Here is a 27,040-nt window from a genome sequence, read left to right as displayed (position 1 = left end):
CCATTACGCAAAAAACCAAAACGAAACCAAAAAAATCCTCCTATTTCTAGCTTACATAACTTTTTCCGTAAGTGCGGATTTGTGTAAGTCAGGTTTGCGTAACCTGGGGGGCATCTTTAAATAAACAAATAAAATTTAAAAATTGCAGAAAAATATGTGTCGGTTTTGTTGAAGAACAATTCTGAATCTGCAAAGAGATAACACATTTCTCCTGCTTTAGCAGAAACTAGTTTGGATAACAGTTAAAGATTTGATGATATTTTAGATTTTGTATATCTCAAGGGGTATTAAAGATAATAACTTGGTTTTGTTCAACATCTTCATTAATGATCTGGATGATGGGATGGATTGCACCCTCAGCAAGTTCGCAGATGACTTTAAACTGCGGGGAGAGGTAGATACGCTGGAGGGTAGGGATAGGGTCCAGAGTGACCTAAACAAATTGGAGGATTGGTCCCAAAAGAAATTGGATGAGGTTCAACAAGGACAAGTGCAGAGCCCTGCATTTTGGATGGAAGACTACATGCACTGCTACAGGCTGGGGACCGACTGGCTAAGCATCAGTTCTGCAGAAAAGGACCTGGGGATTACAGTGGACGAGAAGCTGGATATGAGTCAACAGTGTGCTCTTGTTGCCAAGAAGGCTAACGGCATATTGGGCTGCATTAGTAGGACCATTGCCAGCAAATCGCAGGAAGTGGCTATTCCCCTCTATTCAGCACTGGTGAGGCCACATCTGGAGTATTGCATCCAGTTTTGGACCCCCCCACTACAGAAAGGATGTGGACAAATTGGAGAGAGTCCAGCAGGGGGCTGGGGTGCATGACTTACGAGGAGAGGCTGAGGGAACTGGGGTTATTTAGTTTGCAGAAGAGAAGAGTGAGGGGGGATTTGATAGCAGCCTTCAGCTACCTGAAGGGGGTTCCAAAGAGAATGGAGCTCAGCTGTTCTCAGTGGTGGCAGATGACAGAACAAGGAGCAATGGTCTCAAGTTGCAGTTGGGGAGGTCTAGGTTAGATATTAGGAAACAGTATTTTACTAGAAGGGTGGTGAAGTACTGGAATGGGTTACCTAGGGAGGTGGTGGAATCTCCATCCTTAGAGGTTTGTAAGGCTCGGCTTGACAAAGCCCTGGCTGGGATGATTTAGTTGGTGTTGGTCCTGCTTTGAGCAGAGGGTTGGACTAGATGACCTCCTGAGGTCTCTTCCAACTCTAATCTTCTATGATTCTGTGATAATAAATAAAGAAATACTTTTAAAGAGGTGATAGAGAATTGTCAGAAAGACAAAGTTTGGGAGTTTAAATTATTTGTATAAAGCCTGCCTGACATCTTTACTTATGTCAGGCACTGCCTTACTCCCATTGAAATCAATGAGGCTACTCAAATAATAACGTACTACTTAATATGAGTAAGGGGGTGAGAATCTGGCCTATAGTTATGAACCTAATGGGGGGAGGGAAAAAGGAGGATAGTTTTTTAGAGATATTACAGGAACCTTTTCTTATGCAGTTTTCTGAATAACTGATGTGGTCAAAAGCAATTCTAGACCTAGTCCTCAGAAATTATTTTAACCTGACAAATAATAAGGGAGCATCATTGAAAGTCAGGTTATGTCTACACGAGAGACCTTACAGCTGTGCACACTACCACTGAGGCTGGCAAAATGTATGTCACTGAAGGGAGGATGTTTTTTCACACTCCGAGCGACATAAGTTTTGCAGATATAAATGGTAGTGTAGACATGGCCTTAGTGGGCTTATGTCACTTTGAAAATGGGATTTAGATTCCTAAGTGTTAGGCACTTTTGAGGATTTTACCCCAAAGCTTGAACATTTTGGCTTGGAATCCAAAGTAGATAATAGAAAGGAAGAGTTGAAGAAACTGTAACCAAAATTCATTCTGCTTAACTCTAAACAGCAATGTTATAACACAGGTCACTATGTCAAGGAGGGCTATAAAGGTAAGATGTAAAGGTTAATCTCTACCATGAGCAGAAAGCTTTTAAAAGTATCAGCAATCTGATAAGAAAAAAAATCTCAGAAGAGCTATAAAAATAAGCATAAATAACTGAACAATCTAGTTGGGGGAGAGGAGTCTGAATGTTGAATTTCAGAGCTATTTCTGTTACGAGGAAATGTCCAAATACCTGGGAGTAAGTGAAGGTAAAACTTTTTTCATGAAGAAAATTGAAATTACAATGGAAGACAGGAGAGAGAAAATTTAAATGGCACATTTGTTTGTGTTAAAAATTGTCTGTCTTTATCTAAGGCCTAATCCTGAATCTATTGAAGTCAATGACAAAGCTCATTGGGTGCAGGATCAGGCCCATAGGTGCCAATCTGGCAGAGCACTGAAGCACATGTTTAACTGTGAAGTCAATGGTAATAGCCATAGGCTGCAGCCTAAGCATATATTTATGTTCTTTGCTGGAAAGAGACCTTACGCCCTGATTCAGCAAGGCACTTAAGCATGTGACTGCCTTTAAGCATATAAATTAATCCCAGTGGGACTACTTGTATGGTTAAAAGAATGTAGGATTCACTATACTGGGTCAGACCTGAGGTCCTGCTCATCTCCACCACTAGATAGATGCTCCAGTGTAAGCCATAAAACTCCACAGTAAACAAATGTGGGATAATCAGCTTCCACCTTAGCTCCCATGCTGATCTCTAGGTAACTAGATATACTAGATAACTAGGTAATAGAGATTAAACCTTGAAGCATAAAGCTGAGTACCTTGCTAAATCAGGGCCATAGTGAGGAGACAGAGAGTGGAGAATGCCAAAGCTGTGATCATATTTCTTAATAAAGTAGTCAAGGAGTAGAGGTGATACTATGGTGTCGATAACAACAAAAATGCCCATGAGAAGTTTGGCCCTCTGAAGGGAAACAAGTAATGTGCATGTGTCCAGCTCAGATAGAGCATACATATAGCTACATGTTTGAAAGGAAATGAATGAGGAAAGAAGTCAGAAACAATATTTTCAGAAATTCCTTAATATTAAGTCAAGCTCTCGAGGATTGGAATGTGTTACATTTATCCAAAAAGAGGCCTCAGACTGTAGAATGAAATTGGACATAGGGCTTCTGGTTCGGGGGGGGTTATTCATTTAATTTTCAGGGTTTATTTTTCATAATTTTTGAGTTTTATGTAGATGTCCAAAAATATGGGGTTGTTTCTTTTTGTATATACTGTAATGAGAACTGTATATTATAATGTGTAATCTCCTTGTAATATTGCCTAGTGTGCTTTAACATAGTACTGTTTCAAACAGCATTAAAGTGCACCAGCAGGACTTTACTGTACCTTTAGTGTACACCAGCAAGACTACCTAAACTAACTAATGTGCAAAATATTAGTATGCATTAGCAGTCACACCCCCATAGTTCACATTACTGATCTGTGTAGAAAGCCCTTAGATACAAGTAATCATTTCTGGTGTTTTTTATGGTGTTTATTGGATAAACATCAATTTCTTTTTTCTCTCTTATTTTTTTTAAATAGGGGGTGTTTTATTAATGTTTATCACTTAAAACCTAAATCAGAAGTCCTAATTATAGACCAGTTATCTCAACTTCATTGTGAAGCAATTAAAGACCTTCTCCCACTAAAGTCAACGGTAGCCTGCAATCTACATCAATCTTCAGAAAAACACATGCTTAGAAACATACTCTCATACACACATGGATTTTCATCCATAGACTCAAATGTAACATAGCACATATATATGCAGATGTTCAAAAAACATTTGCTAACGTTCCTCCTCAAATATTGTTTTGTTTTGTAATATAATGGACCAAATGCATACGGGATATAAGAGATACTGTACGTTATAGCTTGGAAAGTGGATGTAAATGACTGTAAATTGGAGTAAATTCAATGCTGAGATGGCAGGAGAAAGGGGATTATAGGAGGAAAAGCTACCAGCCAGATTATGTAAAGTGATGGCTACACGACTGCTTATGTTCATACAGCTCATGTTACTCAAGGGTGTGAATGAGCCACCCCGCTGAGCGACATAATTTATGCTAGGTTTCAGAGTAGCAGCCGTGTTATTCTGTATCCGCAAAAAGAACAGGAGTACTTGTGGCACCTTAGAGACTAACAAATTTATTTGAGCATGAAGCAAATACTCACCAGCAACCACACACCACTGAACAAAAACACTGACCCAGGAACCTATCCTTGCAACAAAGCCTGATGCCAACTCTGTCCACATATCTATTCAAGTGACATCTTCATGGGACCTAATCACATCAGCCACGCATCAGGGGCTCGTTCACCTGCACATCTACCAATGTGATATATGCCATCATGTGCCAGCAATGCCCCTCTGCCATGTACATTGGCCAAACCAGACAGTCTCTATGCAAAAGAATAAATGGACACAAATCTGACATCAGGAATCATAACATTCAAAAACCAGTAGGAGAACACTTCATCCTCTCTGGTCACTCAGTAACAGACCCGAGGGTGGCAATTTTGCAACAGAAAAGCTTCAAAAAAAGCCTCCAACGAGAAACTGCTGAACTTCAATTGATATGCAAACTAGATACAATCAACTTAGGCTTGAATAGAGACTGGGCATGGCTGAGCCATTACAAACATTGAATCTATCTCCCCATGTAATTATTCTCACACTTCTTATCAAACTGTCTGTACTGGGCTATCTTGATTATCACTTCAAAAGTTTTTTCTCTTACTTAATTTGCTTCTCAGAGTTGGTAAGACAACTCCCACCTGTTCATGCTCTCTGTATGTGTATATATATCTCCTCACTATATGTTCCATTCTATGCATCCGAAGAAGTGGGCTGTAGCCCACGAAAGCTTATGCTCAAATACATTTGTTAGTCTCTAAGGTGCCACAAGTACTCCTATAATTTATGCTGACTGCACTATGTCGGCATGAGGGTTTCTCTTGCTTACATAGCTATCCCCGCTGGCGAGGGCTAGAATAGTGAAGTCAACAGGAGAGCTCTCTCCTCTTTGCTTAGAGCGACTACATTAAAGAGCTTACAGCGGCACACCTGCACCAGTGCAGCTGCACAGGTGTAAGCTCTCTGGTGTAACCATCGTCTAGCTAAAGCAGGATGAAAGAAGCTGTAAGATAAAGCTTTTCTTGTTACTCATTCAACCTTCCTCCTCCTCTGTATTGTAGTTACACTCCCCAGTTTACCAATATGCAACTTGCACTTCCATTTACATTATTTCTGCGTTTTTGGCCCAATGAGTCAGAAGAATATACAGTGGTTTGTATTATTTTGGATGGAAAACTGGACTGAGAACAGCAAACATTCAATCCCAGCAAATTGAGGCCAACAGCTTAAAAGTTCAAAAATGATGAGGCATTTATAAGGATGAGAACATCCACCGCTATATTTTTTAGGATAAAACTACATAAGGGATATAAAAACAACAAGAAGTCTGGTGGCACCTTAAAGACTAACAGATTTATTTGGGCATAAGCTTTCGTGGGTAAAAACCTCACTTCTTCGGATGCAGTGAGTTTTTTACCCACAAAAGCTTATGCCCAAATAAATCTGTTAGTCTTTAAGGTGCCACCAGACTCCTTGTTGCTTTTGTAGATACAGACTAACACGGCTACCCCCTGATAAGGGATATAATCACTATACACCTCAGGGTATAAACCAATTACTAAGAGCTAAGGGTTTGATGAAATTTAGGACAGTTATTCCATAATTGTCAGCTACAGGGATTCATTCACTTCCCTCTGTAATGTGTGGTGTTAGTCACTGTCAAAGACTCCCAACTTTTCATGTTCTCTGTATGTGTATATATATCTCCTTACTATATGTTCCATTCTATGCATGTAGCCCACGACAGCTTATGCTCAAATAAATGTGTTAGTCGCTAAGGTGCCACAAGTACTCCTGTTCTTTTTGCTCTACAGGGAACACTGGTCTGGTCCAGAGTTGCAATTCCAAAATTCCTATAGAAATGATTCTATATGGAGGCAGATTCTCAGCTGGTGTCATTTGTCAAACAATAACAGGAGACAGAAAATCCAGACCATACGGAAATAAGGTCAAATTGTTTGATTCAGAGCCATTTCATTAAAGAAAGGAAAATATGTGGCATATGGTGTCAAGTAAGGCAACTGAAGTAGAGAGTCAAAAATGTTTAAAATACAGCTGTGTATCTGCATGACAAATTGTAGGATAGAAGAATACTGTGATGTATCAAGTAGGTGAGGAAGAGTTAATTAAAGGGGATGGACTTGCTGAATGTTTGTTTCCTTTTCTTATCCAGCAGTCATTAATGGTTTTGTTTGATTTATTTCTCATTTCAACTTCTGCCTTCTGTTCTGCTTCACCCAGTGGCATCAGTGTCAACTATCAGAAAACAAAAGCTGGGTGGATCCTTAAACCTTGAAACACAATCAAAGAACAATTATGGGAAAGAGATAATTATATTTTAGCTGTTCTTCCCTCCCCTCCTCCACTTCCCCCATATATTTAAGAAGATTAGATTATTTAAGTAAATATTGGACACCAAGGAGAAAAAATTCAGTGTAGTGCAGTATGTGAATCTCCACTAAATTAATCTGAGTCACAAATGCCCATGACAATAATTTGAAAACGTACCTCTACATGTCACATGATGCAATCAGACAAGCCATCTTCATTCTGAGTCCTATAAATGACTTTCTGACTTCTGCCTTTTTTTAAATACAATAACATTAGGCACTTTGTGTGCCAGGAAATTGTCTAGGAAGATTTTTGCTATCTGTGCTGTTGGTTCAGATTCAACCCAGGTCAATAGTTATTGAATGTTATCACCTGATGGGTATTCAGTATTTTGTGGACACAATTGGCATATTTGCTGGCAGTCTCAGAAAAAAAACCCAAGCTGAATGGGCATGGAGCCTGGTTTACATTCCGTGTCTCAAGGTAATCCCTGCAAATGAGGTTTAGCCCTGCAGGTACCAGATACCTCTTCAGAGGTGTCCATTGGATTGAGTTGTCATTTACTTTAGTGAGATTTGAGAAGGAAGCACGGTGTTTGGTTAAGCCACAAAACTAGGACTCGGGATATACGGCATAACATATTAGCTCTGCCTCACACTTCCTCTGTGACATAGGGCAAGTCACATAGCCTCAGTTCCCTGATCTATAAAAATGAGGATAACATTTCCCATACAGGGTATTGGAGTAGAGTGCTTGCAGGATTGCCTCTAACTTTCTACGACGGAGAAAAAATGAAGCCAGCTATGTACAAAGTGTTGTCAAATGCCCAAAGTGAAAAAGTAAAGATAAGGATTTTTTTACTGTTGTCTATTTCAATAATCTGAGGTTCAGTAATCGGTAACAACAGCAGGTAAAACATTTTTACACAGAAGTGTAATTTTTTTTTTAATTATGTCCGTGAAAGTATAATCCAATCCATCTGTGAGTAAAATCATCATCATCATACATAGTCTACTGAGGACCGCTGCACCAACCAGAGGGACCACGGTTGATGGCGTAACTCCAGCCATTGTGTAGTGAAGTTCCCACATCTGACTGAATCCTGTAAATCCACAAATGTATAAGGTGGCGCCGTAGGCAGAGCCAGGTAGGAAGAGGGTTTGCACCCCGTTGCACATCACTGGAGAGTTTGAGAACACAGTGTGCTGGGCTGTTTTTGTCCATCTTGGCGACATAGTCAATGAGCTTGCAATGCCACTTTTGAATATAATGAGTGATTGAAGGAAGGCCAGATCTCTGCAAAATTATGACACTTTGCATAAGGTCAAACCACTTTATGCTCATGATTTGGTGCTGACAGTGTATATGGAATTTCTCTAGTTGCTCCAAATCTTCTTGAAAAAAGGTCCAAGTTTCTGACCCCTGTAGCAATACAGGTGTACACAGGTTTGATAGATCCTGAACTTTGTTTTAGTGCAAAGACATTTTTGTGTCCATACTTTTTTTTTTAATGTTTTTTCATAAGTTTTTGCGACTTCACGCAGGAAGCAGCAAGATCTATTCAGTACCAGTGTGACAGTGCGCACTGGTTCACGGCTTTTGCTGTGTTTCTACACAACCTCATGTATGCAGCAGTGATGCTTTCTTGCCAATATTCTGTCAAGCTCTTGAATGGATTTTAGGAGATGCTGATCCACACATTAGAATCATGGTTGTCAAGAAGTGTTCACTAACCAAGACTAAGCCAGTGCTGCTGCCTGGCTTGTGGAGAAGTCAGAGAATTTCAGCTGTGACCTCCAAGGTCTCCAAGACACCACCCACACTATGGGTTTGAATGTCTCATATAAGAAGACCAAGGTCCAGAACCTCAGAGCAAAGACACCGGATCCCCCAGTACAGGTGAAGTCAAGTATCGTGGAGAGGGTTGATGAGTTCATTAACCTAGGCTACAAGGAGAGTTCAAATGGTCAGCAAACCAGATGGTCTTCGACCGATAAGTCTCACTGCCTCCTGCATGTGAGTACAATGATGCTTCCAATCTTTCCAGGCCTCATTCATAGGACATAGAAGTCAATGGAAAAACTGCCATTGACTTCTATGGGCTTTGGAGCAGATGTTTAGCCAATGCTGCAAGCACAAATGTCAAACCCTGCAACTTGACTTCCCTGCTAGTACAAACACAGTTAGAGCCAGAAAGACAGCTGGGGTTTTATTTTCCAAACTTCAGTTGTAAATGTTAATTTTGACATCTGCAAGTAAAAACAAAGAAAGGGGAAAAGGTGTTTCATTCCCACACTGTACATCTCCTGGACCTCTGAATATGCAGTAAGGGGCCAGCTAACCTTGCCTCCCTTTTAACCTCCTGATTACATGTGAGCTCCAGCACTTCTTAGTAAGTTCTTCCCTGCACTAGAAGGGTCTTTCTCATTGACAAAGACATTTATAGACAATGTATTCCCAAAAATTTGTGTCTTACTCTTTATTGATTTCTTATCCATCTCCAAACTGTAAGTTAGCAAAGTTTCAGTGTAAAGAAAGGATAACACCAGAGTTCAGAAGGTTCCTCTTACAGGACAGTCACCTCATCCTGTTGACATGTTTACATCTGAGGTGACAGAATACTCAGCAGGATAACCTCACAGATGTTCCAGACAGACTTGAATAAATAAATAAAATGGCACAATTTGTTCCCTGCTGAATAGGATCAAACTAGTCACTGTACCCAACAGTAAGTTTATACTTAAGAAATAAGGTATTTGTAAAACTAAGAGAAGAAGGACTTTGGAATGATCCCCTGACTTTTATATGGCATTTCAGATGGACCTATGCAAGCAGCAAGTGGACTGTTCAGATACCCATGCTATTTGCATGCACAGAAGACCAAATTCTTCCTTCAGTTACATTTATGCAACTCCCTTGGCCTCTTGTCTAAATCTACTATTGTTCATGGACAACATATTATAAGAAGGATTTGTGGCTGAGGTGCTTAGTATTTGAAGTCTTAGAACTGTTCATTTGTAGCTCTGTGTGTGTGTGTGTGTAAATATATACACCTCTGTGTGTGTACACACACACACACATTTTAAGTGTAAATATATATTTCAGGGGTCAACAGCAAACCAGGGCTAAACAATTATGACTATGACAGTCTTGTGGTCTCTGCAGACACTCAAATTAAGCTTATGTTTCAATGTAAGATTTTAAAAACATATATAGTGCAGAATAACACAGATGCTGTTTTTTTCCTGTGTTCATTACCATTAGTTGTAACGATGACAAAAAGCAGAAGCATTATGTCATGGATGCAGGTTTGGGAGTGACGTGCCAATAAGTTAAAGCCTCATAAATTGGTGGTGAGGAAGAATAACTGTTTTAATTCATAGTCATTTAGAAGGGTAAATTTCAGATGTTGCAGAGACCCTGTCTTAATATGTAAACATGGCAAAGGGCTAGGTAAGAGATTCATCCATAGCTCACTGGACTTGATGGAAATCTTTCTGTTGACTTCAATGGGCTTTGAGATCAGGCTCCAATGTAGAGCCAGACTGTGTCTGGCACCTGGATAGCTATGCAAGGAGAGGAAGGACACAAGGATCTTATCCCACTTTTGATGGTGTGGCACTGGGCACAGCAGCCAGCCATGACTGAAGTCCTTGCGCTCTCCTGAGCACAAGGTTGGATCCTCTTTTGCCTAACTAGTGACCCTGGCTACCCCACAATGGGTAAAGTTAGGTATGGGGCAGTGAAGCCATGAGTCATCCCGCTCCATGCTGCCTTTATAGAAAAGTTCGGTAGAATTTGATAGGGATGACATCATTTGTGTTCTATACAGGTGTAACAGAGTTCAAGAATTACTCTAGAAACCCATAGACTTTAATAGAAAACAATCTCCGTGTTGAAGAACTTTTTAATAAAATAATTGGCTGTAGCTATCATGCTTTGCCTAGCTGAAACAAGGGCTCGTAGGGCCCTGATCTAAAGCTCATGAAATGAGTGGGAGTGTTTCCACTTCTAAAATATGGCATCTTTACATATCAGAAAAGGGAATAATCTGGTTTGATACTGATCTGAGCCACTGATGCTGTGGATTGCTTTACATATAATATATATGTGTGTGTGTGTATGTGTGTGTGTGTGTGTGTGTATTTATATAGATACAGATATGTAGAGAAAGTGCATTACATAGTTTTTCCAGCCTCAATGACCTTTTCTGTATGGGGTAGTCAAGAATAATGGAAATCCAGGTCAGATCCAGAACAGAAAAGTTGTCTTTTAATGTGAACTTCCTTTTTAAATAACATTGAATCAAGTACACTAAAATACATCTGTTTCTGTGTCCTTAACATTTTGATTTCAGTGAGAGGAAAAAACAAACATTCTTTATATTTGTTATTGCAAAAAAATCCAACCTGTACTAGGAAACTGCATTGTTCTTAAAAATACTGCTGTGAGGGGTAATTGTAACTTGTGACAGAGAGAGGTTATAATTATGTCTACCATTACTTACGTCTCCTTGCACACAATAGAATTAATCATTTCAAAGGTATTTTTCTCTTATGCAATATCAGTTTTTAATGTGTTGAGGACCTAATTCTTCCATTATAAAGAAAGGTAAAACTAGACCTGGGTGGTTTCATATGACAAGTCACTATAGGGAATGAAGACTGAAGATAAACTATCATTGCAAAATTGTCAGAGTTAAAATTGTGATAATATTCCACATGGTATCTTGCATTCCAGCCCTCTCAAACAGTCAACTCTCTCAATGGCCATTTGAGTGAAATAAATACTATTATCCCCATTTTGCAGATGATGACACTGAGACACAAAATGGTTAAGAGACTTGCCCAAGGTCACACAGGAAGTGAGTGGTAGAGCTGGGATTAAAATCCAGGAATCATGTTTCAGGGCCCAGTCTAACAGACGTTGAAGTCAATGGAAAGCATTGCATTGATTTAAGCATAGATGGATCGAGCTCTATAATTGCCCAACTCTACACACAGTGCAGTTATATTAAAGTGTACTGAAAGATAAAGCACTTTCTGCAAAGGTGACTTTCAATCTCCCCACACAAAGTCTGAGTAAACTAAGCAGGGGTTGTGGTGCATGGAATTCATCCCCAAAACAAAGATAGTCCACAAGGATTCAAATCCCACCCAGCCACAGGGGTGGTCCATCAGACTCATGGGGTGGAACAGATATCACAATCCCTACTGGGATTTCCTGCTCATTAGAGTTCTGATATTGTGAAATCAGTGGCCTCTCCTGCACCTCTACAGAGCCCTACCCTGGAACATACTTTGAGGGGAATTCTTTACAATGTGTCTTCTGGACCTTTGTTGAATATTTTATCACCCACTTAGACCCTGATTCAGGAAAGCAGTCAAGCAGTTGATTTAATTGGGCCTCCCTTTTGTTGGTAGTTCAGAATTTTCTTCTTTATACCATGTAATTTAAAAATAGGAATGAAGCAGACAGGCTAAACATAATGGAAACATATGGCTAATGATTTTGGGTGCCTCAGTTTTAAAGTGTTCAGTTAGGCACACTGTAGAAGGGGCTGATTTCAGAGGGTGCTAAGAACTTTCTGAAAATCAGTGCCCTTCAAGGGATCTCAAGTTGAGACATGCAAAACCACCAGCCACATTTGAAAAGCTTGGCCTTATGCCAACTCCACTTAATCCCTGTCTACATATTGCTATACAAATGTTTGATCACCATTTGTGTGTGTGTGTGTGTGTGTGTGTGTGTGTACACATGTGTCAAGGATACATTTAACACCCAAATCAGACATGAAAATTCCCCAGAACAAATGCCGAATCTTACTCTCGCTAAACTGAACCCTGATTATAGAAGCCAATTTTACAAACATTCCCCCAGGGCTACCATTTTCTTTCTCATCAGAAAGCCTCTTGCATATAACAACACCTTTGCTAATTTCATTTATTTACAATGGGACAAGACTGAGACGGGGCAAGATTTATTACTATGACATCACTGATGTTCAGTAATTCATAAAACACTGGGTCTAGGAGTTAACACTGCTGTTATTTCCTCTGATGCCTGACCTCACCACAGTCTAATAACGTACAGGAAATCCAGAAGACAAAGGGGGAAAGCAGTGGTCTTGATTGCTAAAAATAACCATAGAAAACTAGCACAATCGTCTAATAAAGTATGGCCCCATAATTTATTTAACATAGTAGTGGAATCTGCTAAAGCAATTGGAATCTATTATTCCTGTTCTAAATTTATTATGGAAAATAAGGAGACTGGGGAGGGAATCACTTAAAGAACTGAGACTTTTAAATTGTATAGTTCAATTGTATGTATCGGTTTTAGGAGTGTGTTTCTTATTGCTTACATATGCTGTCTACTTAATAGCTCAGCTAGAACAGACAATCATTGTATAGCACTTATGTTTCCAGAGGTCATCCTGTTTGGCCAGACAGTGATGTAGGTGATATATTACACTTGACACCCCAGAATGTTGCTATACAAAGGGATTCTAATTCTCAGTGTCCCTGAGAATTGTTCAATATTCTTGATGGTATCTAATGTCTGGTATGCCACTGAGATGGGATTTTTTGGTGTCTTTACTAATCAATCAAGGTTAACATGACATTCATGTTGTGCATTTTTTCTGATTACGCTACTTTTGCTAGGTCATCTTGTACAGAGAAAATAGTATAATGAAATTCTTTGGGGTTTCTATGGTCATTTCATTTATTTAAAACAAGTTCTTCTTCTTGTATTTAATACAGTCTAATACAGTCAGGATTTAGGCAGAGTTATAGAACAGCTAGAATGAGGGACGTTTGCATACTGACCCTACAACTATTCTCAGAAAGACACTCAAACCAGTCTGCCAACTAAAGCTTGTCAAATATTGCAAAAACAAATGTTCACAAACATTTATTCTTATTTCAAACAATTGTTCAGTTTGATCATGCTTGTATCCCTCTTTATTCACTTATGTTGCACAGAGATTTAGGGAGTGTCTGTTCTTCCTAAGAACATCAGTATTACCATGCAAACAAAGATATTTATGCGTGAACAAGAGTATTTGGTAATTGACATTGACAAACTGTTTTAACAGCTTTTTCATCCAATCAGGGAACAGAAGCATACTGTGTGACTTAGATGACCAATCACAAACCAGAAATAATGAATAGCAAATAAGTAAAGGCAACTGTTTGTGAACAGCCCATTTGAATTGCATGTATTTAATCATAATTTGCATTTTTATATATAAGCAACGTTCTTCTGCAGATCTTAAATCCTTTATAACTATTAAATCATTCAGACTCAAAACAACCCTGGGTACTAGAGGAGTGTTTTGAGGCTAACCAGGTGAATCTGAGCCACTGAGAAATTAAAGTCAAACTTTTCAAAATTGGGTCTCTAAAGTTCAGCTCTAAGTAAAGGTGGCCTGATTTTTAGAGGTCCTGAACAACCACAGTTCCCATTTAAATCAACAGGGCCTAAAAATTGGGGCCTGAATTATGATTGGGATTTTCAAAGGAGCCTAATGGAGTTAGTTGCCCAAATTCTACCAAAGCCTAAGAACCAGATTTTCAAAGCTATTTAGCCACTTAAAGATGCAGATAGGTGTCTAGTGGGATTTTCAAAAGTACCTAAGCAGGTTAGGCACCTAACACCTGTTTAAGTTAATGGGAGTTACTAAGCTCTTACCTGCATTGTTAGAGACCTAAATAACTTTGAAAATTTGACCCTAAGGACCTAACTGTATGAACCCACTTTAGAAAAGTTTGGCCTAAGTGACATACTCAAAATTTGTGGCAAAACCAGGAATAGAAGCCCAGGGCCCAATCCTGACTCAGCTTAAGTCAATGGGAAAATATAAGTGCAACTAAGCTTTGCACCTTCTGTCTCTCAGGCTTTACCTCCAGGATTATCCTTCTTCCCTCTTTTACATTAGGGTTGACTTGAATTACATGGGAGCATCTATAGGAAACCAAACCTAAAGACTTTTATAATTCACATAGCGAATAAATGAAACTATTGTATATTCAGTATATTGGGGCCAGAATTTCATGTACACTAAGGATATGAAGGGGCCTTAAAGCGGGGATACATTACATTTCCCTCCATTTTTAGGTTTCTTTGCTCAGGCTGAGCATAGCCAAGGGAGCGGCCTTAGTGTAAATGAGAATCAGGTCCATAGGTCATTTTGTTACAATAACCTTTCTTTGAAATCTATCTGATTTTTATTTGCCCTTGTACAAAATTTCATCTTGCTACCAGCTTGCTTTTTCATGAATGCCAGTCTTTGATTATATAATAGACTTCAAACAATTTTGAAACAGTGAGCAGTTTGTGAGCCCACTATGTACTTCTTGCTATTTATGGATAGGGGATTTGCTGATTCACTAAGATGTGATGCTTTGCATTCAAATTATAAAGCCCAGAAGGTTTCCAAATTATATGTTCAAGCACTTTTCCAAGGGCAAATAGTTTGCATACTGTCTCGCTAAAAACTTCTCGTCTTTATTTATTATTTGAACTGAGTTTCCATTTTGGATCTATGTCCAGCACTTTTGAAAATGATCAAGTGCACATTTTTATAGAAACTTTAAGCACTACATTTTGCCCTCAGATTCATGCGTGGAGATCCCAATCTCCTACTGATGAGCTCCTCTGAGAGCAGAATTCGGACCTAAATGCCACAAAGTACAGAAACACATAACCAAATGCTTGTTTCTAATCAGATTCCTTCTTTATTGCTTCTTACTCTTATTTCTGGGTGTGTGCAAGATCTTCTTAAAAATTTTACTCTGTTTACTGCTTGTTTGTATTCTAAGGGGTGAAGTTTTACTGTGACTTCTGCACTGAAATGTATTTGGGCAAGTTGCCCTACTTGTAATAGATTATGCTTCCAGGGGAGCATGCTTCCAGAAGCCTTCAAACTAACCATGATATATTTATGGGTCACCTAACAATTATACATGTATTATTATTATTTCTTGCTGATAGACTTGGGAACTTAATTAACATATTTACATAGTATTTAAACTCAAATATTGAAACACTGTGGGATTTCTCTATTTTTCCTTTTATTTAGAAGGGGTTATTGCCCAAAAGCCAAGAGCTTTGAATGATATGAATATATCACAAGAGATATGAATATATCATGCGTATATTCTGTTGGCCAGATTTTCCACTCCGCTATGCCAGTCATAAACCATTTTTAATTGAAGTTGTCATCAAACTGCTACAATGGAGTCTAAAATCAGGGCCTTCATCTATCGAATAATTCTCGACATGTGTTTCTTATTTGTCTCATAATGGCACACTGGATTACCTTGGGATGATATTAAAACTGTCATGACAGTAACTTGTAACATTATCAAGTATCCATTGGGGTACAGGTTGAGCAATTATCTTCATTAATGAAAGAATTCCAAGGAAATATATATTGATAATAACATTTTTATTAAAAATGGCTTATAGCATTAGTGCCATTTTCTATTACTATTGTCCAGCGCTAATAATGTCATCTGCTTATTCCTTTCATTTATTATGCAAGAACTAGATTTGGGGTGTGCAGCTAAAGTTCAGATCAAGTTTTCATTTTTTGTAAGTTAATATGCTACAATTAATGATTTGAGGGAGCAAAGTCAGGAAATAGAGTCAGAGTGGTGGAATGAAGATCATAGTTTGAAGACTAAACAAAAAAGGAGAGGTTGAAGGAGAAGAGAGAGATGCCATGATGCAGATCAGAGAGGATCCTCAGGCACAGGGAGATAGCATAAGAGAAAGCATAGAGTCCTTACAGGAGGTGACTAGGTACATGACAAAGTATGAATGAAGGGAATGAGAAAAGGAAGATGAGAGAAAATATGGAGGCAGGTTGTTAAGATATTGGAAGAAAAATATCATGTGCCTTAGTTGCTTTAAACTACTAATATTGTGTTAGGCCTAAAATATGGGACTGTTTCTTTTTATGCATCTGTACAGCACCTAACACAATGGGACCCCTGACTATAATCCCGTGGGAGAGGAAGGGGAAAAAGAGGGTTACAGCAAACTGCATCTGTAACTATAGTCCATGGCATGTACAGATGAGACGGAAATCTGTCCCCAGCATATATTCTGGCTTTACATGGGAGATGTGGATTTTACCCACATTGCAAAAACTAGAAACGTTGTGCTCAATTTGATTGGCAGATATGGCCCTGAGCCAATGAAAAATAATTAGATGTACTGAAATCCCATTGTTTTGTATTTATTGGACCGGATTTGTTTAGAGTTGGCTGAGGTTTTATTTGATCTCGTTTATATCTCATCATGCTGTTCCCCCAGCTCATAGAACTAAAAAGTAATGCATTGAAAAGTACTGAAAGAAATGACTACTAATAATGTGAATGAACTGAGTCTGGGGATAAGGGAAATGCCGGTCTTTAAAAGCCCAAGTTAGCTGGAGCAGGATGCAACACTGCAATTTATGCCAAGATTTCTCCTTGGGAAACGTGGCTATCGTGATCAGTGAAACATGCTTCACCTTTTTTAATTCCAGATACAAAGTCCAAACACCAAGATCTTTATTCAGTCCTTACCCAGGCAAACTCCCACTGAAAGCAATGCAAAGTTATTACAAACATCTGAGGATTAGACTAGAGCTCAGGAGTTGTCTGAATGATTTTTGACTGATGTTCAGCAATGTCATTCTAGTTGTAAGACAGACAGTCTGGGCCAGATTCTTAGCTGCTACAGGCAGGTGTAGCTTCATTGACCTCCCGGGTGATATTCCAATTTGCCCCGGCTGAGGATCTGGCCCTCTGTAGCTATCTTGGATGCAACACTGTATTGAATCACTCAATATTAGTGTCCTTTTGTCAGATAATTGTATTGTTTTTTCTTTTCCTCAACAGGACAACATTTTTAAACTGGAGGATTCACATTTTGAAAATGGACGAGGGAAAAGCCCCTATGACCCCAAATTGCTGACGGCTTCTCTTTTAATAGGTACGTGTGGCAGTGTAAAATGAATGAGACCTACTTTCTCCATAGAGAAATACAAGTTTGCTACATTTTCCCTTTCACACTGTTTCTCAGTGGTTGTGGGTTTGTTGTTGTTGTTGTTGTTGTTTTTGGGGTGAGAGTTCTATATTAAAATAATTCCAGGTTGATTATTTGGCAGATGGTTTATCCAAGTGTTTTGAAAATAAGGTGACTATATAAAAATGCCTCAAATATCAGCTGTTTTGCTTTGTTTCCCCATTAAGAGCTTGAGGTGGCAAGTGTTGCACACTCTTAATTTCAGCTGAAGTCAGTGGGAACAAGGGATACTCAGGAATTTCCACATACAAACCCTAAGAACCTGATTCTACAGCTGACTGTCTATGGGTGCTAGGGTGCAGGTCTAGAATCTGGGGTTGTGGGGTCCCTGGAGTGCTGATTCTCATTCATCAGCACCAAGGGAGATGGGTGACGTAGTCTCTCACCAGGGCCGGCGCTTCCACTAGGTGACCCTAGGCGGTCGCCTAGGGCTGCAGGATTTAGGGGGCGGCATTTTGCCACCCTTGGCAGAAATTCGGCGGCGGGGGGTCCTTCCGCTCTGGATCTTCGGCGGCAATTCGGCGGCGGGTCCGTCACTCACTCCGGGACCCGCCGCCGAAGTGCCCTGAAGACGCGGAGCGGAAGGACCCCCACCACCGAAGACCACAGACTCCTCTGAATGCTCAGAGGAGGAGCGCTGCCACCTAGGGCGGCAAAAACCATGGCGCCGTTCCTGCCTCTCGCTAAACCTGGAAGGTCAAACCCCAGAGGACATTCTTTCGGAGCATCCAAGGCCTGCAGCCATCTGATTGGCTTACTTCTTCTACTTGAGCCATCAATGAGCCAGCTGGGCTGTCTGAACAACTGTGCCGACCTTCTGCTGCCACATCAGACCCTGCTCTTGTTTGCCTCCTGCAATCCTGATCCAACTCTGTTCCTAGTTCCTGAGCTGCTCCTCACTCCTAGCTTCCACCTTGCTCCTGCTCTGTGCCTGATTCTTGCCTCTCTCTCTTGTTCCTACCATTTCACCTTGATCCTGACCATCGGCTACCAGTCCTGGCTCTGACCCTTGGTTCTGACTTCTGACTGACTCTGGCTCAACCCTTGGCTTGGCACTTGGTGTCTGAGCACAGCTCTGACTCTGGTTCAACCCTTGGCCTGAACCAGGCCATAAACCTCAGCTTCAATTATTGTTCCTGACTCTGGCTCAACCCTTGGCTCTGACACTTGGCAGTTGACTCCATCTCTGGCCCCTACTTCCATTCCCCGTCTTAACACCTGCTCTGCCCACTAGGACATACTGCCTATGTCCCAGTTCCTAACACACCCACAGAGCCTCACTGAGGTTACTGATGGCCCTATGAAGACACTGGGGTGAGGGTGGGGGTGTTTAAACACTTTCAGTTGCAGGATCAGGGTCGAAGGGCCTGAGTTTTAAAGGTGTTTAAGTGATTTCACTGATTTCAACTGGAGTTAGGTGCCTAAATACCTTTACAAAATCTGGCCTGAAGTTACTATTGCTTCACTGAGCCTGTTTAGATTTTCTGGCTGAGTTTTGCAAAGCAGGCTAGGAGATTTAAACACACATCCTTCATTGAATTAACTAGTATTAAATCAGGAGTCACTAAATTAATGGAAGATGTGTGTCAAAATCCCCTACACTGCACTGAAAATCTCAGCCTCCCTTTTTATTTTAATGTCTAATTTTTCCTTTTCCTTTTTCTTATCTTGTTCTTATAACAAAGCACAGGAGTGTTGTGTGAGAAGGAAATAAAAAGGCATTTTTCCCTTTTCCCCTTACCTGAGCAGTTAAAACTTCATGGGTTTTGCTACAGTGGCTTTGTCCTTGATATATGACTTTGTGGGGTCAAGATCAGTAGTTAAAACTCAAGATCCAATGGTCTGCGTCAGCATCAAGGAGGCATCAATGGACTTTCAAAAGTTCACTGTTCTGTGTCCCCCCAAAACCCTCCAGAAGATAAAAACTAGTCCAGCGTGAGTTATATTCTCTATTACTTTTCAAACATTGGTAATTGTAGGTCTTTACCCAATAAACATTCATGCTCCATTTACACTGCATTTGCTCATAAAAGTCAGAAAGAATACTTAGTCCAGAGGTAGCCCTAATGATCACAGGTGATGAGCTGCCCTGGGGCCACACAGTTTTGTAAACAAGAAAGAAGCACATGCCTTGCTCCAACTTGCACCCTGTACTTACTCCAAATGAAAAGGAAAGAACCATGTGCCTAAAAGGCTGGTGTATAAATTAATGCCTGGAGCAACTTTAATTTGTGATGGAGCTGCTCCCCTGGGATTGACTTGACTATTTACTTTAATATTCAATAAAGAAAAGGGATGATGACAAGCCGGTATTACGTGATACACACGGTATGCAACCGCACAAAGTCAAGAGTCTAACCTTTCGCATTCCTTTTTTTTACCCGGTCCTGCACAAATATGATTATTTTATTTCCTTTGGCTTTGCTTTCAATGTTTTTAACAAATCTTTGCCTTTGTCAGGTTAGTCGCATTTTTGCTGCCTCAGTATTTTTTTCCTCTGTCTTAAATATATATTTCCCCACTATAGATCATTATCCTAAGCATCTTATTTGGTTTTGACTCAGGCTTCAAGTAGTGTGCTTACTTGTACTCTTGAAAATCAGGCAGATTGATTTTTTTTTCTTTTTTAAACCACAGGACAATTTTTGCCTCTCTAAGACTTCTTATTGGTTTCCTTATTGCCACACTGTGTTATGGACTACATTATAATGCTACATTTTACTAAAAAAGTTCCCTAAGTACTTTACGAAGTGGGGACCAGATTCACTCACTGGTTTCCAATGGCTTACTCTGCCAGTGGCCCTCCGGCAGAAAGTTGGTCTGGTGGGAAGCACAGCCCCCACTGTACCTATGTGGCCTTTGAAGCAGCAGATACAGCATTCCAAGTGGGTGGGTTTGACCCAGAAGGGGGTGGAGCCAGGCTCGCTGGGAGATGAGCTGATTGAGCCACAACTGCTTTCCCATAGTACAGTGGTCCCAAAACTTTTTCTGTCGCACTCCCCCTTACCCGTAATGGAACCTGTCCACGCCCCGCAGGAAACGCAGTCGGGAGCCGAGGCCGGGAGCAGAGCTGTGGTCAGGGCCAGGAGTCAAGGCCGGGAGTGGGGCAGCAGCCGGGGCCCGAGGCTGGGGCCAGATCTGCAGCTGTGGCTGGGGGCAGAGCAGGGCTGGGTGACACTCATTCCCCACCCCCCATGGGGGGCTGGTCCGGGCCCTGCCACACACACCTGCACATTCCTCTGGGCTCCCCTAGGGGAGTGCGCCTTGCAGTTTGGGGACCACTGCCATAGTAAAGCCCTTTGGAAGGAGACAGCTGTACTTTCTCCTGCCTTTTCCTATAAGTGAATATCTCCTTTGCTGCAGCTGCCTTCTTCAAGGCCAGGGATTGCAATTTGCACCCACACATACTCACAGGGTTTTTTCTGTGGATATTTAAAATGATCACTCAACCGTCACTAAAAGGCAGCCACCTCTGAGGTGTAACATAGCTTCTATACTACCAGCAACCCTAAACAGTGACTTTTTTAAAGAGTGAAGGCAAAGAATAAATTCTTGACTCAGAAACAAGGCAAATTTTAGGTGAGTAGAATGTGATTGCCCAAGTTGGAATTTCAGCAGGACACCAAGATTAATATGCAAAAAGTGCCCTATGATATTTAATAGCCATTAGTATTCAGGGTTTTCCATTTTTGTCTCATCTGAAAGAAACACTTATGTGCATAAAAAGGGTTTCCTGATAAAATTCAATCGTGCTTTAAAGAAACATTTCATCATTATTAAATTGTTCCGGTATATTTTCAAAATATGTTTCTCACTCCATCCACTTGCAAACATTATTCATTATTTTTTAATGTTCGTTAAAGGTATCTATTGCTACTCTGCTCTGAGTAGATGCCAGTTTTGAACATGCCCTCAAGAATCCAAGCCATTCTTTAGCCATCATTCCTTATCTATATGTTGCTAACTAAACAAGCGGCATGTGAGCATGTAAATACGTGAAAGTGTTCGGAGTATCTACTCCCAAGGCACTGCTTTCATCTATTACAGGACAGGAGGAAAAGGGAAAGGTAGGGTGTGTTTCAACTATGAAAGTCGCAAGAGCAGGTTAGACAAACACCTGTCAGGGATGGTCTAGATAATACTTAGTCCTGCCTTGAGTGCAGGGGACTGAACTAGATGACCTCTCTAAGTCCCTTCCAGTCCTACTATTCTACGATTCTAAAAGAAGATTGTTAACTAACGAATTAGTCTGAGACACTTAGGCTTTAGGGATTTTCAAAGAAGTGTCAAGGAGTTAGACAGTCCAGTTGCACTGACTATCAATAGTATTGGAATCATTAAGTTCCTCTGAAAATCCCATCTGGGATTTTCAAAAATCTCTTCATATTTGTCTTAACTGCTCCCATTGAAGTCAATGGACATTTTGCCATTGAATTCAGTGGGAACAGAGTCAAGCCATTGTTGAGCGTCCTAGTGTCATAGGGTGCCTCCGATGTTACCCGGTGTGCTGCACTGTCCAGCCTATTCCTGGTACCTAATAGTCATAAAGATGTCCAAGCTGTTTTCCTTTCACCACTGGTATCTTTTATTTCTCCACATTTTTACACACAGAACATAACACAGACATCTTATAGCAGGTGTTTGCCACACAGCCTCCCTCATCAGCACTGAGCCCCACTTTACTTCCTGTTTCTTCTACTTGTATCCTCCCAATTACATCATTAGTCCAATAATTACCACCCAGGTGCTCATAATCCCCCAACAAAAACTATTTAATTGCTCACCGCTGAGCCTTCAGCCTTCTTCATGCTGCAGCAACATCAGTGATCAGGGTGCTGCTGCTAACACTCTGTCATACCCAGCCTTAATAGGGAGTCCTCTGTCCACTTGGTACCAGATTTCATTAGGGAATTCTTTCCAACCTGTTGCAGTAACCTGCCCATTCCAGCATTAGTTTTATCTTCATCCTTGGACAGCTAAAATTGATCATGACCTTAAAACAAGAATCTCAAACTTCACTAATGTCCAAGAACTAAGCAACTCTTTTATAGTTAAGAGCTGAAGACAAAAAAGTACAAAAGATACATGAACATTGCTTAATTTCAGGCATCTTGGTATCTAAAAAAATCTGGAAATTGTTCTTAAAGTTCAATGGATCAGGAAAAACTGTTCTGTTCAAAAGATTTACAATGAGAAACAGAGTGGTTGTGCACTGTAATGGTCACCTCTGTATTTGGAAAGTTAATATACAATATATCTGTTTGTGTATGTGTGTCAACACCAGTCCTTTTGGCCAAAGAGATTTGTTTTCACAACACCTAGCTCCTTACACAGCTCTCTGCATGCTGATGAAAGAAAATGACGTATTTGCTCGGTATAGGGAGCGGTATCCATTTCTTTATGCTGTCTGGACATAAATGAAAACTGACAATTTGGGTTTTTTCAGCTTCAGAAATTATTGTAAATTTTTTGAACTCCAATATTTTTTAAAGCTGCTAGTGAAAATACTATCAATTTAGGCATTAATCGGAGGTCAGAGGGCTTAGCAATGGCATGAGAAACGCTTTTAAATTTATAGTAACCATGGGTCATTTGCACGAGGTTCCAAAGTGAAGGGCTGCATAAACACCCAATGCTTATACATAGAGAAGGGGCAAAATTTTGATCTAGATTTCAAACTCAAGTTCTGGGAAATCATTTTGGGTTATCCTGAATCCGAAAAATTGCACACAAAGAGGCTCACCCCTCTTGTGAGATTCTTGGTACTTCTTGCTCCTGGTTGAACTGGAAATAGAGTAAGATCACCCCTTCCTGCCGTACTGTGCATCTAATCCTAACTGGAACAAGGAGACACAGAGATGTACAAAAAATTTAGAAATGATTTTTAAAACACAATGGGCTCAGTCGTGCAATTCTTACCCATGAAAGCCCAATCTCTCACCCTTACCCACGATAAGGGCCTCATCTAATTCCATTTACTTCAAAGGGCACTGGATTGAACCCTGTCGGAACTCTTGCATATCTCAGTGAATCAGTTCAAGTTGTAGGCCAAGAGTCAAATAGTTCTTTTCTTGAAACATACTTACCCATCTCTACTTACAGGTAGCTGTAATAGAAAGAAATAACTTGCCTTTTGACCTCCAAAAGCTAAGTTCTAGCCCAGTTCAGAACTTGATGTAAAATGTATCCTTCAGCTTCTTGTTGGTGAGATTCCCACCCCACCTATGACTGCTGGCAAAGACAATCTCCATCAGATCATATCAGACCACAATAATGTTAAATTGTCATGTGATGAGCTGGCACAAACCAGGAAGCCATGTTGCATTCCTGAGGTGACTGCACCTCAAAAGTTTTACAGTTCTTCATGTGTTGAATGAGATCCTCAAGTGCCAAGGGACCCAAAAATGCAAAATATTACAAAAATCTTAATAAGTTGTTGAACTATTTGCTTAATTGTAATAGTCTATTATTAAATTTGGAATCCTTTTTTTCCTTGAGTGACTTTCCCATCTGTTGACAACTCAGAAATAAAAAACTGGTTTTGTTGATTTATATTGATTTATCCTGACTTGCTTGGGAGTGGATGAAAAGAAAATGAGGATAAGGTTAAGGAAAGGTTAAGAGGAGCATCAAAGTCATTTTTCACAAGCCAAAAGGGTTGTTGTTCTTTAAAATCTCAGCTGCATATGCTGTACATAATAAGGACTATAATTAAGTGATTGTCTCCTGTTTGAAAAAAAAAGTAGAAAATGAAACAGAAGAATGAGAAATTGTTAATTAATGATATGCTGTTCTGTTTCACTTCTGATTACACCTCCTGCTGGGCACGACTGGTCTATTTGCTTATAATCTCTGCTGTGAATTCATTCAATTCCATGCCTTTCTACTATCATGTTTTCACCCTTCCTGACTTTCATGAATACCATATGGTACACAGTCATTGTAGCGTCAATTGATAATTTTATGCTGTCAGTGTTTCAGGGGAAAGACGCTAATGTTATCCAACAGGCATGTTTGGACATGGCTGTCCCACCATGGAAATATCTAAAATTGGCATGAGAATCATACGCTTGTTGCCAAAAGGGTGTTTGAAAATCAGACTATGGTGGGATTCAGCCTGACCAGAAAAATCGATCACTTGAGCTTTAAAAAACTGTTGCTTCATCCTCAGATTTATCCTTCTGTCTAATGACACTTTTAAGATGGGCAGTTAAAATATTGGTTGAGAGAAATGACATACTTTTATTTAATTTCCAAGGGAAACTCTGGACTGGATCTGCTTATATATGCACTATAAGGGCCCAATCCTGCAAAGTGTACTCTCAGCTTTCTAAATCCAGAGTAAATCCATGGAATACCTCTGCATTTACTTCTAACAAAACTGGCACCGTCATTTGGCTGTATATCTGGCACCTTGAAACTGCTTGTGGATAAAATTCTAATTGTGTATCTAATTCTTTTTCTTGGAATTCATCTCTTCACCAAGTGGTCTAGGACTACTGTGAACAGTGGCACAATGCAAGGATCTATTGTGAGATTTGAGCTTCGCCTTTTGAATTGGGACCACATCATTCTTTGTCCCTGGTAACCCTTCTGGTTGGATCAGCAGTGGCATTTCTGGGTCTATGTTATTATGTGAGTTTGATTTCAGACTTGACCACCTGTGTACTGCGTATGGGCTGGATGCCACAGAAAGGTTTATCCTCCTTCCCTACTACCTATGCTGAGAGAAATGTGTGCCACTGAGTGACAGTCTTGCAAGCAGAAAGTTCACAGAAAGGAAAAAAAAATGTTCTATTTCCCAAGCAGGGGAGGATGCTCATGAAAGTGCTTCCAAAGAATTCATCATTAAAATCCGATATGAGAAAGCAGTTCACATGTAAACAATTCAAGGAAAGAATTCAGCAACGTTCTGAACTGGGAACCAATGGGCCTGATTCTCCATAGCTTGACACCTTGTGTAACCATTTGCAGCGGTGCAAAGTGAGGTGTAAATCACTGCCATACTTACTTGAGAATCGGGGTCTAATATCTTCAAGTGGCTGCTTTAGCAGGTACCGAAAAGACAACCACAGACACGTATCAGAAAGATGTCACGATTAACACTAGGATATAACACCTGGAACTATATGCAGACATCTTCAACAGGAGGAATAAAGTTTCGCTATGATATCATTGATGTGGCTTGGTCCCTATATTCCATCAATATAACATAAAAGCAAGGTTGCCAACTCTTGCTATTTTATCACAAGTATTGCAATATTTGGTACTTTTCTTAAATGTCCCAGCTCCTAGAGGCAAGTGATTATGTGAAAAACTCAGCTTTAATTAAAAAAAAAAAACTACTAAATTTCTAGCCCTCATGGTTGCAGAGAAAATCCTGAAAATGCAACCCCAGTGCATCCTAAAGGCTCAGAAACCAGAGGGCAAATAAAGAGTACCACCACCAATTACATTTTAAAACCTCACAACTTTTAAGCCAGTCTCCTGATTTTTGGAGCCTACTCATGATCACTGAATGATTTGGGAATAGTGTAACAGGTAGCAATATGTGTTCACATCTCGACAGAATGTTTACAGTTATCTCATATCATTCCACAGATGGAGAATTGTACTCTGGGACAGCAGCAGACTTCATGGGTAGAGATTTTGCCATTTTCCGAACTCTGGGGCACCATCATCCGATCAGGACAGAGCAGCATGATTCCCGTTGGCTGAATGGTATGAGAGACGTACATTTTTTCCAGTGTTATATTCATGTAGCTCTTAAAGTCCAGCATACCGCAAACAGTTCCTTTCCAGTAACACCCATGACATGTTTACCTCTCCTTGATATGGAGCAGAATTTTGTCTTAAACCAGTTAAACTAATCAAGAGTGATTTATAAAGGAGCGCTTTTTGGTTTTTAATTATATTGAGATTTGTGGAGTGTGATTAAATTTAAACCATATCCAGAGGCAGCAGCTAAAGCAGTATCATGTAGCAGGAGCAGACTGCTGTACATATATGTTAAACAGGACTTCTAGGCCTGAGTAAGTACCAGCAGGGACGTCCGAGCACAAATGCTAGAGAGAATGTTGACTGGAGTTGCACCCTCTACAGGCCAGTTCATAATGCAACCGGGTCATCTCTGAGGTGCAGTTCTGACATTGGCCCTCCAGACTCCCCAGGAGGAGAAAGAGGAGAAGGAAAATTAGATAACAGGAGCCCTCAAACATGCCATAGCTCCCAATATGTTGGAGTGTCAAAGGAGCCCTGGGTGCCCTAGAGCTTGCCTCCATCACTGGAATCTTTGCTATTTTCACAGGGGAGAGTAACGTCAATTACAATGTGCAGTTAACCAGTTAGACTCAGAAGTGCTCATTTGCCAGTGCAAAAACCACAACTACAGGTGTTATCAAAGAATTTGCACATGCAAATAAAGGCCTGATCCAATTCCAAGTGAAGTCAGTTTCTACTAACTCCAATGGGATTTGGATAGGTGCACAAATGTATGTTTATTTTTGTCTATTAACATATTCATGCA

The 27,040-nt window shown here is 40.2% G+C and overlaps 1 protein-coding gene across 3 annotated transcripts in view; it reads left to right on the top strand.

Moving 5' to 3' along the window:
* The window catches only part of SEMA3A (semaphorin 3A), a 284,250-nt gene that overhangs the window by 186,492 nt on the left and 70,718 nt on the right, over positions 1-27,040 (top strand). For all 3 annotated transcript variants that reach the window (XM_024194461.3, XM_024194460.3, XM_024194459.3), the window contains 2 exons: positions 17,328-17,421; positions 26,116-26,235. In XM_024194461.3, the coding sequence (XP_024050229.2) occupies positions 17,328-17,421; positions 26,116-26,235 (214 nt within the window). The remainder of the gene's footprint in view (positions 1-17,327; positions 17,422-26,115; positions 26,236-27,040) is intronic.

The sequence above is a fragment of the Terrapene carolina genome, unplaced genomic scaffold (assembly GCF_002925995.2).
Source record: "Terrapene carolina triunguis isolate 2854851 unplaced genomic scaffold, T_m_triunguis-2.0 Scaffold68, whole genome shotgun sequence".
NCBI lineage: Eukaryota > Metazoa > Chordata > Testudines > Emydidae > Terrapene > Terrapene triunguis.
The sequence above is the reverse complement of the archived record's forward strand: the minus strand, read 5'-3'. Positions and strand labels throughout refer to the sequence as shown.